Genomic DNA, 16,298 nt, shown 5'->3' on the forward strand with positions numbered 1-16,298 from the left:
AGTGTGAAGGTTGGGGTGAGGTGGTGAAGGTGGAGGAAACTGCCTCTAGTGTTCTAGTACTGCTCTCTCATTTTTCCATATTGAGCCTGGTAAATACAACAGTGATAATGAAGGAACTGAATAATTATGCTGTAGCGTTACCTTAATGAATAAATGAGCCCTGGAAGTCAGAATCAGACTATAGACTGTAGCCCTATTAGCAAGATATCACTTCAAATATATTGTTAAACCAATAGACATGCAGTAAAGTAGATGGTAAACCAATAGGCATGTAGTAAAGTAGATGGTAAACCAATAGGCATGTAGTATAGTAGATGGTAAACCAATAGGCATGTAGTAAATAGATGGGTAAACCAATAGGCATGCGGTAAAGTAGATTGTAAACCAATAGGCATGTAGTAAATAGATGGTAAACCAATAGGAATGTAGTAAAGTAGATGGTAAACCAATAGGAATGTAGTAAAGTAGATGATAAGCCAATAGACATGCAGTAAAGAGATGGTAAACCAATAGGCAGTAGTATCGTAGATGGTAAACCAATAGGAATGTAGTAATGTAGATGGTAAAACCAATAGGAATGTAGTAAAGTGATGATAAGCCAATAGACATGCAGTAAAGTAGATGGTAAACCAATAGGCATGTAGTAAAGTAGATGGTAAACCAATAGGCATGCAGTAAAGTAGATGGATAAAAGCCAATTGGCATGCAGTAAAGTAGATTGGTTAAACCAATTAGGCATGCGGAAAGTAGATGGTAACACCAATAGGGCATGCAGATAAGTAGATGTAAACCAATAGGCATGCGGTAAAGTAGATGGTAAACCAATAGGCATGCAGTAAAGTAGATTGTAAACCAATAGGCATGGCAGTGTAAAGTAGATGGTAAACCAATAGGCATGCGGTAAAGTAGATGGTAAACCAATAGGCATGTAGTAAATAGATGGTAAACCAATAGGCATGTAGTAAAGTAGATGGGAAACCATGAATTACATGCAGTAAAGTAGATGGTAAACCAATAGGCATGCGGTAAAGTAGATGGTAAACCAATAGGCATGCGGTAAAGTAGATGGTAAACCAATAGGCATGCAGTAAATTAGATTGTAAGACATGAATTACATATGTTTTCTTTTACCCATTCACTGTTGTCCAGGTCATCTTTGGATGTCTTTATTCTTCGAGCCATTATCAATGGCCGTCCATTGGACATACGCCTAGGGGGCATAGGCCAATTGATGTTACACTGCAAAGACTCTGTCTTCGCTTCGTCACAGATGACACAACTGTCATCCTTGACCTTTGCAGAGTCTTTCACCCTTTGTGACCCATGCAGATTTGACTTAGGGGTCACACTGACCTTAGCCCCCACCGTCTCTGACTTGGCTGTGTCACAGATGACACAACTGTCGTCCTTGACCTTTCCAGAGTCTTTGGCCCTTTCTGGGCTGACCGATCGTCTTATATCGAATTCCTGCTGTCTCTTCCGCCTCAGCTCCTTCTTGATCCACCGTGTGTCCAGTTCTCTGGTTGGGCTCCGACAGGAAGTGATGTTGTTACGTCCCCGGAGTCCCTCGTGTTTCTCTGCCCGCTGCTCACTCTTCTGGTCGTATTCTTTCACCTGGCGCAATAGAGGGTTTTATGGTCAAACAACTGGAATAGCGGTGCTACCTTAAATAAACGAATGACGCATCAGAAGTTGAAGCACGACTCCAAGGTTAAAAACATAGCGTGACCTTTCAGCCAGAGACCTTCATCAGGCAGAGTTGTTATTCTCTCACCTTAAACCACTTGGTCAGGGTGATATCCAGGGTCTCCATGGTAGTCTGGTTGTTATGATGAGGGTGTAGGCCTAGTCTTACAACTGCAAGTGAATATGTTAAAAAATAGAGTATATTGTTATTGCAATTGACATGTAGAGACACATGACAAATATAGCAGTTAAAATGGTTGTGTCAGATTGGCTAAATGAACGCAGGAGTGGAGGTGGTGGATACCGTGGTGAATAGCCTGGTGAATAACGTGATGAATAACGTGGTGAATAACGTAGTGAATAACGTGATGAATAACGTGATGAATAACCTGGTGGATAACGTGGTGAATAACGTGATGAATAACCTGGTGAATAACGTGATGAATAACGTGGTGAATAACGTGGTGAATAACGTGATGAATAACGTGGTGAATAACGTGGTGAATAACGTGGTGAATAACGTGGTGAATAACCTGGTGAATAACGTGGTGAATAACCTGGTGAATAACGTGATGAATAACCTGGTGGATAACCTGGTGGATAACCTGGTGAATAACGTGGTGGATAACGTGATGGATAACCTGGTGAATAACCTGGTGAATAACGTGATGAATAACGTGGTGAATAACGTGGTGGATAACGTGATGGATAACCTGGTGNTGATGGATAACCTGGTGAATAACCTGGTGAATAACGTGATGAATAACGTGGTGAATAACGTGGTGGATAACGTGATGGATAACCTGGTGAATAACCTGGTGAATAACGTGATGAATAACCTGGTGAATAACGTGATGAATAACCTGGTGAATAACGTGATGAATAACCTGGTGAATAACGTGGTGGATAACGTGATGGATAACGTGGTGGATAACGTGATGGATAACCTGGTGAATAACATGGTGGATAACCTGGTGAATAACGTGGTGGATAACGTGGTGAATAACGTGGTGAATAACGTGATGGATAACGTGATGAATAACGTGGTGAATAACGTGGTGAATAACGTGGTGAATAACGTGGTGAATAACGTGGTGAATAACGCGGTGAATAACGTGGTGAATAACGTTGTGAATAACGTGGTGAATAACACGGTGAATAACCTGGTGAATAACGTGGTGAATAACGTGATGAATAACCTGGTGAATAACCTGGTGAATAACGTGGTGAATAACCTGGTGAATAACGTGGTGAATAACGTGATGAATAACCTGGTGAATAACCTGGTGAATAACCTGATGAATAACGTGGTGGATAACCTGGTGAATAACCTGGTGAATAACGTGGTGAATAACGTGATGAATAACCTGGTGAATAACGTTGTGAATAACGTGATGAATAACGCGGTGGATATTCAATCAGTAAATGACACACACCTCGAGAAGCAGATGACGTGAATGTATAATTAGCCTACAACTGGTTGTTATTTCTCAAACCGCAGTTCAACTTCTCTCATAACATTTTACAGTTGACAGGGAGCTCTTCATTGCTCCTCAAACTTGATAAATGTGTACATGTAACACAGAAAGTTTGTCAAACTAAAGCGCAATAAACATCTGTCAGTTTGCTAAAGACTTTATGTAAAAAAAAAAAAGCAAGTTGAAGAAGATAGTTAAACACAAAATAAGACATTTCTCTGGCTGCTGTGACAACAGAGTTTCACTAGGGAAGGGAAGCATGACTACAGGGAGGTTTAACATAACTACATAGATGTTATAGGTACATGTTACCTGCTCAGTCATCAATATTGTTTGAAGTAATGGATCCTGAAGAGGCGGTGTGAAGTAAAAAAAAAAAACACACAAAAAACAGCCAAGCTTTCTCTGTCTTCTAATCCGTGTCCACCTTGTAGATTCTCTGTGTTTCTCAAATCGCTCTGTCTGTCTTGCATGTTTTTTTTTCAGGAAGTGAAGGGGATGGGGAACCACGTCATGCATGTTCCTCTATCTCACCAACAAGCTGTAGCACCAATGATGCCATACACTGGTGGGACCCATTGATTAGAGACTGCCATGCCCAGTTGACACTGTAGTTGGGTGTAGAAGGTAGCTATTTGGTCGTTTTCTCTCTCCCTATCTCAGCGAGACTGGTCAGCTGGGTGTTATGTACTAGGTATGTACTTCTGTACATACTGTAAGTTGGTATAATATGTAACTACTGGACATGATGCATATACACTGTAAAACTCCCATCAATGTATTATTTTGTGTGTGTGTGTTTGAAAATAACATGGGGCTGATTGCCTCTGGACTTGAAACACTGTGCTTTCAAACTAGGCCTTTCATAACGCTAAAAACAAATTCAACTGCAACTATATTTAGGAGCTTAACTAAATATCCCGTGCGGAAAAGGTCATATGTATTTCACTTGTGTGCCACCTAGTGGATTAAACATTGAACAACAGGACAATTTGTATGACAGGGACATACAAATCCCGTTTATAATCTCGCGACGTTTGACAATGATTTCCTATTTCTCCGCCATCCTTGTGTGGCTCTTTGCAGTAGAAGGGCACGAAGAGAAGGTGGCCAGGAAATCGAAGACTTGGCACTTATTCGTTTAACCATGCTGTCTAGGATCGTTTTCGTTTCAGGTATGCAATGTCAGCGGTTCATCCGTACTATTGAGTTGAAATAGCAGTAGTAATGCCACGAAGTGTGGCTGACTTAAATGTAAAGCTGAAGGGTAAAGTCTGGAGGAGAAGGCCGCAATCACAATTGAATGAGCAACATGCTAACGTAGCAAGAACAGGGTAAATATAGCTAGCAAACCGTAAATGTTACGTGCAAATGATTCTTTATTGTCCAATCTGGGTAGTTATTGCACTCATGTTTTGGAATAACTAACGTTATTTATTTACTGTAAATGTCACGGTAGCAGTCATTGTTTTTACGTTAGCCAGACTAGTCTCTGATATCTGCCCTTGCTTGTTTGGAAAGGTGGCAAGCCTTCCACAGTTAACTGTTAGCATAGCTAACTTTACTGTAACTGACAGTTGGCAACTCATCGTGCAAGTTCATCATGCATGATATTGGTGTCTTGAAGTAGGTATTTGTTGTTGGCAAAACATTTAGGTAACTAACGTTAGTTGGTTATCTATTTAGCTAGCTAGTTAGGGACAATGTCGAATCCTGGACGGCAACTAACTTGTTAACAAACGTTAGCTAGCATACTAACACTTGTAGATGGCTATTGCGCTTGACAGCTGACTTAACGTTGGCTAGCGAAACCTTGTAAGTGGGCACAGTTCCCTAGCACAGACTGACTGCATAAGTAAAAGTCCGTATTATTCTCTACCATTATGTGATTTTTTTTTTTTTTTTAGCACCAGAGCAGCCTCTTTCAAACAACCACATGTTTAATTGACACTTAAATTCATGACATTGAAAACATGTTTCTTGTCTTTTTAATTATATTGACTGTTGTTTTCTCTTCTTCTCCAGCTAATGCTGTAAAAAGCAGTGGTCCCCTCGGCGCTGGGTATGCTCTTGTTATAACTGAAGCTAGATGACGTTCTCTTAATTAAACATTACACAATTAAATGTCAGTACACTGTATTTCAAACCGAGTCAGTTGTACAACTGAATGCCTTCAACTGAAATGTCTTCCGTATGTAGGGCTGGCATCCACGTTTTCGGCGCCCGGGGAATAGTGGGTTAACTGCCTTGCTCAGGGGGTAGTAGGACAGATTTTTTTTACCTTGTCAGCTCGGGGATTAGATCCAGCAATCTTTTGGTTACTGGCCCAACGCTCTAACCACTAGGCTTCCTGCCGCCCCATTGGTCCAGCGTCGTTAGGGTTTGGACGGGGTAGGCCCGTCATTGTAGTTAAGTAAAGGTTAAATAAAATGTATATTTTAAAGTCTAGCCAACTTGGATCTATTTGTTTGCTAACAAGGTAGAACAGTCTAACTGTTATGAATACACCCTCCTGTCCGTCTCCAACTGTTTGAACGACACGGCCTGTTCATTTGGTTTAGATGTTGAAACCAAGCGGCCAACCTGGATAAGATGCTTATTTCTCAGAATGAGAACGAGTTGCAAATTCCTTGTATAAATATATATTTTTATGCTCAATGCGCATTTTATTAAACAGACTAGACAGCTAGCAAGTAACAGTATGTGGCTAAAATGCTGAACATTAATTTCCTACAATCATGTTCAATGATGCTCTCGTTTTAGTCGGGTCTACTAAATTCTACATTTTGGGAGTTGAGACATGAAAAGGTATCTTTGTAAAAAGGTTATGTTCTCCTCTATTACAGTAAAACAATGTCATTGTGTTTGTGTCCATATGACCGGTTCTGTTTGACCAAACCTCAAAGACGAGTTGAAACCGCTTGTCAGAGAGGAAGAAGTGATCTCTCATCTTTGTTGGCGTGAGGGGCTTGGTGTCAGATTGTGCCTGATTGAGGTGTTGGTGTAACGGATGTGAAATGGCTAGCTAGTTAGCGGTGGTGCGCGCTAATAGCCTTTCAATCGGTGACGTCACTTGCTCTGAGACCTTGAAGTAGTGGTTCCCCTTGCCCTGCAAGGGCCGTGGCCTTTGTGGAGCGATGGGTAACGACGCTTCGTGGGTGACTGTTGTAGATGCGTGCAGAGGGTCCCTGGTTCGCGCCCGGGTCGGGGCGAGGGGACGCCATAAAGTTAAACTGTTACATTGGGTTAAATGCGGAAGATGCATTTCGGTTCAATGCATTGTTGTGCAACTGACCAGGTATTCCCCTTTCCCTAAATGCCAATTCACAACACTAGATATGTCATTTTAATGGTCCAGTAGTTTTGATATGAATTGGTAAACTAGATAAATGAAATAAGGGTGACAATGATAATGGTGACCTTGAACTCTACATTGAAGATCTACATGCCCGTCCTCTCCGTAGTTCCTACAATAAAGTCTGCCTGTCCCCTGTCCTCCCAGGCTGGTCCAGCTGTCCCACCTCCACACATCCCCCAACAGCCAAGCTCCAGTCCCCGCTCTGCCAGAGAAGGGAGGCAAGACACGCCATGGCATCATCCCCGAGGAGCTCTTCCAGCTCCTGTACGCCAAGACTGGAGTCACAGGTCAGCAGAACTTCCACTAACCTGGAACGGTGTTCAGATAGAAATATGATATGTAGAACAAACATGCCTCACTGACATGTAGAACAAACATGCCTCACTGACATGTTGAATAACTAATAATTTAATCTGTATTCATGACATTTCTATCTACATAATCAACAACATTTGCCTATTGAATGTGGCCATGAACTTTCACTCTCCACCTCCCACTCCCATCCCCTCTTCCTCTTCCCATCTACTTTTCCCCTTGACACTCTCCTCACTAGTGTTCTATTATCACCCCAAGGTTCCTACATCCTTGTTTTTTTTATTTTTTTTATTTCACCTTTATTTAACCAGGTAGGCCAGTTGAGAACACGTTCTCATTTACAACTGTGACCTGACCAAGATAAAGCAAAGCAGTGTGACAAAAAACAACAGAGTTACACATGGAATAAACAAACATACAGTCAATAATACAGTAGAAAAGGTCTATATACAGTGTGTGCAAATGAGGTAAGGCAATAAATAGGCCATGGTGGCGAAATAATTACAATATAGCAATTAAACACTGGAGTGGTAGATGTGCAGAAGATGAGTGTGCAAGTAGAGATACTGGGGTGCAAAGGAGCAAAAGAAAATAAATAACAGTAATGGGGATGAGGAAGTTGAATGGGCTATTTACAGATGGGCTATGTGCAGTGATCTGTGAGCTGCTCTGACAGCTGGTGCTTAAAGTTAGAGAGGGAGATATGAGTCTCAGTGATTTCTGCAATTCATTCCAGTCATTGGCAGCAGAGAACTGGAAGGAAAGGCAGCCAAAGGAATTGGCTTTGGGGGTGACCAGTAAAATATACCTGCTGGAGCGCGTGCTACGGGTGGGTGCTGCTATGGTGACCAGTGAGCTGAGATAAGGTGGTGCTTTATCTAGCAAAGACTTATAGATGACCTGGAGCCTGTGGGTTTGGCGACGAGTATGAAGCGAGGGCCAGACAACGAGAGCATACAGGACGCAGTGGTGGGTAGTATATGGGGCTTTGGTGACAAAACGAATGGCACTGTGATAGACTGCATCCAATTTGCTGAGTAGAGTTTGAGGCTATTTTGTAAAGTCAAGGATCGGTAGGATAATCAGTTTTACGAGGGTATGTTGGCAGCATGAGTGAAGGATGCTTTGTTGTAAAATAGAAAGCCGATTCTAGATTTCATTTTGGATTGGAGATGCTTAATGTGAGTCTGTAAGGAGAGTTTACAGTCTATCCAGACACCTAGATATTTGTAGTTGTCCACATATTCTAATTCAGAACCGTCCAGAGTAGTGATGCTGGACGGGCGGGCAGGTGTGGGCAGCGATCGGTTGAAGAGCATGCATTTAGTTTTACTTGCATTTAAGAGCAGTTGGAGGCCACGGAAGGAGAGTTGTTTGGCATTAAAGCTCGTCTGGAGGTTAGTTAACACAGTGTCCAAAGAAGGGCCAGAAGTATACAAGATGGTGTCGTCTGCGTAGAGGTGGATCAGAGAATCACCAGCATCAAGAGCGACATCATTGATGTATACAGAGAAAAGAGTCGGCCCGAGAATTGAACACTATGGCACCCCCATAGAGACTGCCAGAGGTCTGGACAACAGGCCCTCCGATTTGACACACTGAACTCTATCAGAGAAGTAGTTGGTGAACCAGGCGAGGCAGTCATTTGAGAAACCAAGGCTGTTGAGTCTGCCTATAAGAATGTGGTGATTGACAGAGTCGATAGCCTTGGCCAGGTTGATGAATATAACTGCACAGTATTGTCTCGGATCGATCGATGGCGGTTATGATATCGTTTAGGACCTTGAGCGTGGCTGAGGTGCACCCATGACCAGCTCTGAAACCAAATCCTGTTCTGCTTCTCTTGCTCTTCTCCTCTATAAATTACACTAAATAAACGTTGGCTTCTCCACTCCTGTTCTCTTCAGGCCCCTACATGCTGGGTGCTGGGCTGCTCACATACATTCTCTCCAAGGAGATCTACATCATCAACCACGAGACCTTCGCTGCTGCCTGCATGGGTACGATCATCATCTACGGTGTCAGGAAGTTCGGCCCCGACGTTGCAGCTTTCGCTGACAAACTAAACGAGGTGCGAAATGTGTCCATCGTTTGTTTGGCCTATTTGATCATTAATTGCAGGTCTTGTCATAAATCGTTTGGACTTGTAGTAGTTCTGGAGCAGTGTTTCTCATCTCTTCCAGTACCCCCCCCCCCCCAGCAGCCCCAACTCCTCCAGTACCCCCCCCCCCCTCCCTTATTAACACACAGCCTTGTTTCTACTGAATTTTCTATTGAGGCTTTTAGCCCCCTCCCCCCTTATTTAAAGTCACCAGTCCTGAGACATTTCATATGTTATGCAAACTGTCCATCATATGCGTTGTCCCTCTGAGGTTCGTAGTCTCATAGCTGACCTATGACCCTCTGTTACCTGTGTTCTGGTTTTGACCCTCTGACGTTGGCTGTGTGTTCTGTTCTGGTTTTGCAGGAGAAAGTGCAGAAGGCTCAGGAAGTGAAGGACCTGGCCATGACTAGCTTGGCTCAGGCCGTCCAGGATGAGAAGAAGGAGCAGTGGAGGGCAGAGGGACGACAGATGCTCTTCGACGCTAAGCGGGTGAGTGTGACATGAGGTTAGAACGTGGGTCTCGTCTCTATGGTAAAGATGAGCTAAAACTCCTAGGCTCAAAACCACACAACTCCGACGAGGTCAAATCAATCCCTTTTGAATGACCTGTTTAACATGGTCTTCAGTCCAGGAGTACGCTTCATCTAGGTCTGTGTAACCACTCCTAGGGCTGGTTTTTCCGGACACAGACTTCATTAAAGTGTAAACTTGGATTAAAAAGCATTGTGAATGGAGAATATCTGTTGAAAGAGTGTTTTTTTTAATCGAAGGACTAAACCGTGTCTGTCAGGGAAACCAGACCCTAATGTCTTGGTATGATTTTAGCATGAGATGGTGAGCTAATGTCTTTTCTTCTCCGTTTCCCCCCCCCCCCCCCCCCCCCCCCCCCCCCCCCCCCGCCCCCCCCCCCCCCCACCACTCAGAACAACTTGGCCATGCTACTGGAGACCAACCGCAGGGAGAGGGTCCACATGGTGACCAACGATGTGAAGAAGAGGCTGGACTACCAGATCGCCCTGCAGACCCTTCACCGCCGCATGGAGCAGGAACACATGGTTAACTGGGTGGAGAAGAACGTTGTCACCAGCATCACCCCCCAGCAGGTGGGTTAGGGATGGGAGACCGATTGGGGAACATTATGTATTTGACTGGAGTGTATATAAATCATATACAATTTTATTTGTCACATACACATGGTTAGCAGATGTTAATGGGAGTGTAGCGAAATGCTTGTGCTTCTAGTTCTGACCGTGCAGTAATATCTAACAAGTAATCTAACCTAACAATTCCACAACTACTACCTTATACACACAAGTGTAAAGGAAGGAATAATAATATATGAATGAGTGATGGTACAGAATGGCATAGGCAAGATGCAGTAGATGGTATAGAGTACAGTCTATACATATGAGATGAGTAATGTAGGGTATGTAAACATATAAAAAGTGGCGTTATTTAAAGTGACTAGTGATACATGTATTACATCAATTCCCATTATTAAAGTGGCTGGAGTTGAGTCAGTATGTTGGCAGCAGCCACTCGATGTTAGTGGTGGCTGTTTAACAGTCTGATGGCCTTGAGATAGAAGCTGTTTTTCAGTCTCTCGTTTCCAGCTTTGATGCACCTGTACTGACCTCGCCTTCTGGATGATAGCGGGGTGAACAGGCAGTGGCTCGGGTGGTTGTTGTCCTTGATGATATTTTTGGCCTTCCTGTGACATCGGGTGGTGTGGGTGTCCTGGGGGGCAGGTAGTTTGTCCCCGGTGATGCGTTGTGCAGACCTCACTACCCTCTGGAGAGCCTTACGGTTGTGGGCGGAGCAGTTGCCGTACCATGCGGTGATACAGCCCGACAGGATGCTCTCGATTTGTGCATCTGTAAAAGTTTGTAAGTGTTTTAGGTAACAGGTCGAATTTCTTCAGCCTCCTGAGGTTGAAGAGGCGCTGCTGCACCTTCTTCACCACGCTGTCTGTGTGGGTGGACCAATTCAGTTTGTCCGTGATGTGTACACCGAGGAACTTAACTTTCCACCTCCTCCACTACTGTCCCGTCGATGTGGATAGGGGGCTGCTCCCTCTGCTGTTTCCTGAAGTCCACGATCATCTCCTTTGTTTTGTTGACATTGAGTGAGAGGTTATTTTCCTGACACCACGCTCCGAGGGCCCTCACCTCCTCCCTGTAGGCTGTCTCGTCGTTGTTGGTAATCAAGCCTACCACTCTAGTGTCGTCTGCAAACTTGATGATTGAGTTGGAGGCGTGCATGGCCACGCAGTCATGTGTGAACAGGGAGTACAGGAGAGGGCTAAGAACGCACCCTTGTGGGGACCCAGTGTTGAGGATCAGCGGGGTGGAGATGTTGTTACCTACCCTCACCACCTGGGGGCGGCCCATCAGGAAGACCAGGACCCAGTTGCACAGGGCGGGGTCGAGACCCTGGGTCTCGAGCTTAATGACGAGTTTTGAGGGTACTATGGCGTTAAATGCTGAGCTGTAGTCAATGGACAGCATTCTTACATAGGTATTCCTCTTGTCCAGGCGGGATAGGGCAGTGTGCAGTGTGATTGCATCATCTGTAGACCTATTGGGGCGGTAAGCAAATTGGAGTGGGTCTAGGGTGTCAGGTAGGGTGGAGGTGATATGATCCTTGACTAGTCTCTCAAAGCACTTCATGATGACGGAAGTGAGTGCTACGGGGCGGTAGTCATTTAGCTGTTACCTTAGCTAGCTTGGTAACAGGAACAATGGTGGCCCTCTTGAAAAGAATATAGTCAGTATATAGAGATGGGGACATGACGTACTTGACTGCTGTATTTAAGGGGTTTGTGTGCGTATGTATTAGTGTATTTAAGGGGTGTGTGTGTGTATAGAGGGGTAGGTCATGGGTAGGTCTATATACAGTACCAGTCAAAAGTTTGGACACCTACTCATTCAAGGGTTTTTCTTTATTTCTACATTGTAGAATAACAGTGAAAACATCAAAAACTATGAAATAACACATATGGAATCATGTAGTAACCAAAGAAAGTGTTAATTTTGTGTTTCAGGAGAAGACGAGTATTGCAAAGTGCATCACAGACCTGAAGGTGTTGGCTAAAGTCCAGCAGGCTAAGGCCACTGCTTAATTCACCGCTGTCGAGACCTTCTCTCCTGAACCCCAACTGTTTGATGCTCACTTTTCATTACAAATAAACAATTTCCATATATATTTAACCATATATGGGCTGTCCATATGTGTGTATACTGTACATGTCAACTGATCATAAAATAAAAAAATTCATTTTATTCAGTTCTAGTTTGGTGTTCTTAACCACGGATAGAGAATGTTTTCAATATGTACTACGTCATTATTGTGTAATCAATATATTTGATCAGATTTTTTTTGCCTCACTGAATACACCTTACTCAATTTGACTTTGACTGTGATGTTTCCAAGCAGGAAGTTAAGGTTGGATATTTGTGCTATTCACCTGCCGATTACTTTGGGGATGCTTTGTCTTAAACATGTATGCCAACAGTGAAATATGAGCAGGTTGATCATGAACCAGTGAACAGGACACAGGCTATTTTCACAGGTAATATTGGACCTCATGTTTTAAGGCATAAGATACTGTAATGTCTGAAGGATTGGCCATAAAATAATAGTATGAGTGTTGTAATGTTTGTTGGCAGTATTAAGTGAAACGTTATGCATTTGTATTTATTATGGATCCCCATTTACTTCCTGCCAAGGCAGCAGCTACTCTTCCTGGGGTTTATTATGGATCCCCATTAGTTCCTTCCAAGGCAGCAGCTACTCTTCCTGGGGTTTATTATGGATCCCCATTAGTTCCTGCCAAGGCAGCAGCTACTCTTCCTGGGGTTTATTATGGATCCCCATTAGTTCCTTCCAAGGCAGAGCTACTCTTCCTGGGGTTATTATGGATCCCCATTTGTTCCTGCCAAGGCAGCAGCTACTCTTCCTGGGGTTTATTATGGATCCCCCATTAGTTCCTTCCAAGGCAGCAGCTACTCTTCCTGGGTTTATTATGGATCCCATTAGTTCCTGCCAAGGCAGCAGCTACTCTTCCTGGGGTTTATTATGGATCCCCATTAGTTCCTAAGGCAGCAGCTACTCTTCCTGGGGTTTATTATGGATCCCATTAGTTCCTGCCAAGGCAGCAGCTACTCTTCCTGGGGTTATTATGGATCCCCATTAGTTCCTGCCAAGGCAGCAGCTACTCTTCCTGGGGTTTATTATGGATCCCCATTTAGTTCCTGCCAAGGCAGCAGCTACTCTTCCTGGGGTTTATTATGGATCCCCATTAGTTCCTGCCAAGGCAGCAGCTACTCTTCCTGGGGTTCATTATGGATCCCCATTAGTTCCTGCCAAGGCAGCAGCTACTCTTCCTGGGGTTTATTATGGATCCCCATTAGTTCCTACCGAGGCAGCAGCTACTCTTCCTGGGGTTTATTATGAATCCCCATTTAGTCGTCTCTGTCGTGGTTAGAATGGATAGTTCAGAGTGACATTCATGTCGTTATAGATTAGAAGTTTCGGTGGTTGTCGGTCTTCACGTTCAATGATACCAAATTCCTAGCTGCAAACTAGTAATTAATATCAAAGACTTGTTCTTCTGTCGGTATAGATAGTCTAAGAGTTTAACCACGTGGTTTGGTTAAAAGATTCAGCCATATACTCAAACCTTCGCTTATACTCAGGTTTATGGTCTCCTCTCAAACCTTGGCCCTCTCGTTATCGAGGTAAGCTGGTCTTCTCTCAAACCTTGGCCCTCTCGTTATCGAGGTAAGCTGGTCTCCTCTCAAACCTTGGCCCTCTCGTTATCGAGGGTAAGCTGGTCTGCAACCTTTGTCCTCTCGTAATTGAGAGAAACATGGTCTGTTGAGAAATTCTCAAGGTGGGGGTTTTATTCGGAAGAGCAGAAAAAGGCTGTCTCATGACGCCAGGTCCTAACTGTGTTCATGGGGGCGTGCCAGTGACTTAAGTGAAACTTTACACAGAAATACAATTCTCTCACATTACATCATTACATAGCATCCCATAATTTCACAAATAGTTTAATCTTTCCTCATTCATCCTGTACAGCAATTAGATGCAATCCTCATAACCGAGGCTATTATATAAACAGCGTTATGGTAATGTGGCTGTATTGTCTCCCATGAGTGTCACAAATTGTACCAAACGGACCAGTTCGAAGCTGGATTCTTCACCGACCGTTTATACATTCTCCAGAACATGAATATTGTTCAGTTCTCAAGTTCTGTGAGGTGGAAGAAGTTCCTTTGTTCTCTCTATGAAAACTCACTCTATCTCCTCATGGCCACAGTATAGAGACAATCTCCTCCAGGAATTTACGACCTGAGGTCGCAGCAGACAGAAAGGGGGATGGTGCTCGCTGTACTCAAAGAGAGCAACGTCATGACAACTATGATAGACTCTCAAACCAATCCGTTGGTAGTGATTAACCAGTGTCTTATTGATGCCAAGTGTACGTGTAACAGCTTGTTCCTTCTTGGTTTCCTTTTACTACTAAGTCATATACTGAATCAATTCTGGAATTATAATAGCCGTCTCAGCTTTTAATACTGATTGCTCGATCAGAAGTAAAGGGGAGTGAGGCTTCCATAGAACTAGAGTTGAATGATCATTCCAAGTCAACGTTCTGTGATGTGGTGTACAGCAGAGGAAACATTCCTTCCTGTTCTATGATGTGTCCAACAGGTCGCACTCTGTGTCACACCTGCTACCTGCTGATGCACTAACGTGACCTTTGCAGATTGGTGACGTCACGATTAAAACATGTTTTGGGAGTAGTAGCAGGTCGTTTCCCTCTCAACCGAGGTACAGAATACACCTGTAATCTCAACCGAGGTACAGAATACACCTGTAATCTCAACCGAGGTACAGAATACACCTGTAATCTCAAACCGGAGGTATCAGAATACACCTGTAATCTCAACCGAGGTACAGAATACACCTGTAATCTCAACCGAGGTACAGAAATACAACCTGTAATCTCAACCGAGGTAGCAGAATACACCTGTAATCTCCAACCGAGGTACAAGAAAATACACCTGTGGGTCATTGTGTTGATTATTAAGTGGAGTGCTAGATCCGGTCAAGGAAAGCCAGTAGTGATAATATGATCTAGCACCTTATATCAAAGGTGTCCACAGGAAACTGTTACGACAGTTTACTCTGCAATCCTACAACTCCCTCAGTCTTGCTGTTTTCAACTTTTGTGATACTGGTAATAGTGCACTTCACAGATGCTTGTTGATCTAGTGTCAGACGACATATAGTAATGTTTTAGTGCCTATAAGTACACAGAAGAGTCTGTACTGGTTGACGTGTGTGTTGTAGACGGTTCCCTCAGGAGGATCCCCCCTCTCAGAGGTCCAGTATGGTCCAGTATGGTCCAGGCCCAGTGCCAAGTCCAATATACAGTGAGTTCACGGTTCACACCTCAATCATGTTTACCCAATGAGGGAATCATTTTGGGAAGCATTAGGCCTAATGATTCAATTCAATATTTCTATAAGCACTAGGCCTAATGATTCAATTCAATATTTCAATAAGCACTAGACCTAATGATTCAATTCAATCTTTCAATAAGCACTAGGCCTAATGATTCAATTCAATATTTCAATAAGCACTAGGCCTAATGATTCAATTCAATCTTTCAATAAGCACTAGGCCTAATGATCAATTCAATATTTCAATAAGCACTAGGTCTAATGATTCAATTCAATATTTCAATAAGCACAAGACCTAATGATTCAATTAAATCTTTCAATAAGCACTAGGCCTAATGATTCAAATCAATATTTCAATCAGCACTAGGCCTAATGATTCAATTCAATATTTCAATAAGCACTAGGGCTAATGATTCAATTCAATATTTCAATAAGCACTAGGCCTAATGATTCAATTCAATATTTCAATAAGCACTAGGCTAGTGATTCAATTCAATATTTCAATAAGCACTAGACCTAATGATTCAATTCAATATTTCAATAAGCACTAGACCTAATGATTCAATTCAAATTTTCAATAAGCACTAGGCCTAATGATTCAATTCAATATTTCAATAAAGCCTAGGCCTAATGATTCAATTCAATATTTCAATAAGCACTAGGCCTAATGAATCAATTCAATATTTCAATAAGCACTAGACCTAATGATTCAATTCAATCTTTCAATAAGCACTAGGCCTAACGATTCAATTCAATATTTCAATAAGCACTAGACCTCATGATTCAATTCAATCTTTCAATAAGCACTAGACCTCATGATTCAATTCAATCTTTCAATAAGCACTAGGCCTAATGATTCAATTCAATATTTCAGATAAAGCACA

General features: G+C 43.0%; 2 protein-coding genes and 1 pseudogene across 2 annotated transcripts; 2 read left to right on the top strand and 1 right to left on the bottom strand.

Moving 5' to 3' along the window:
• The window catches only part of LOC112071360 (TRAF3-interacting JNK-activating modulator-like), a 20,950-nt pseudogene extending 17,314 nt beyond the window's left edge, over window positions 1-3,636 (bottom strand).
• On the top strand, window positions 1,962-3,143 carry LOC139024510 (putative uncharacterized protein DDB_G0286901). Its single transcript, XM_070439358.1, has one exon. It carries the CDS (start codon window positions 1,962-1,964, stop codon window positions 3,141-3,143), a length of 1,182 nt encoding a protein of 393 aa, XP_070295459.1.
• Window positions 3,637-4,221: 585 nt separating the features above from the next.
• atp5pb (ATP synthase peripheral stalk-membrane subunit b) lies at window positions 4,222-12,222 on the top strand. Its single transcript, XM_024138810.2, has 7 exons — window positions 4,222-4,339; window positions 5,190-5,226; window positions 6,667-6,809; window positions 8,745-8,908; window positions 9,305-9,430; window positions 9,865-10,044; window positions 11,985-12,222. The coding sequence occupies exons 1-7, from the start codon at window positions 4,312-4,314 to the stop codon at window positions 12,060-12,062; spliced, it is 756 nt and encodes a 251-aa protein (XP_023994578.1). The 5' UTR covers window positions 4,222-4,311; the 3' UTR covers window positions 12,063-12,222.
• Window positions 12,223-16,298: the final 4,076 nt, after the last annotated feature.

Source organism: Salvelinus sp. IW2-2015, unplaced genomic scaffold, assembly GCF_002910315.2.
Source record: "Salvelinus sp. IW2-2015 unplaced genomic scaffold, ASM291031v2 Un_scaffold1594, whole genome shotgun sequence".
Lineage (NCBI taxonomy): Eukaryota > Metazoa > Chordata > Actinopteri > Salmoniformes > Salmonidae > Salvelinus > Salvelinus sp. IW2-2015.

What these genes read in the sequence shown, in the direction of transcription:
- atp5pb (XM_024138810.2), top strand. Translation starts at nt 4,312, where the DNA reads ATGCTGTCTAGGATCGTTTTCGTTTCAG. An exon ending in CGCCAAGACTGGAGTCACAG is followed by an intron (nt 6,810 to 8,744) that starts GTCAGCAGAACT and finishes TGTTCTCTTCAG; the next exon opens with GCCCCTACATGCTGGGTGCT. An exon ending in TGCTCTTCGACGCTAAGCGG is followed by an intron (nt 9,431 to 9,864) that starts GTGAGTGTGACA and finishes CCCACCACTCAG; the next exon opens with AACAACTTGGCCATGCTACT.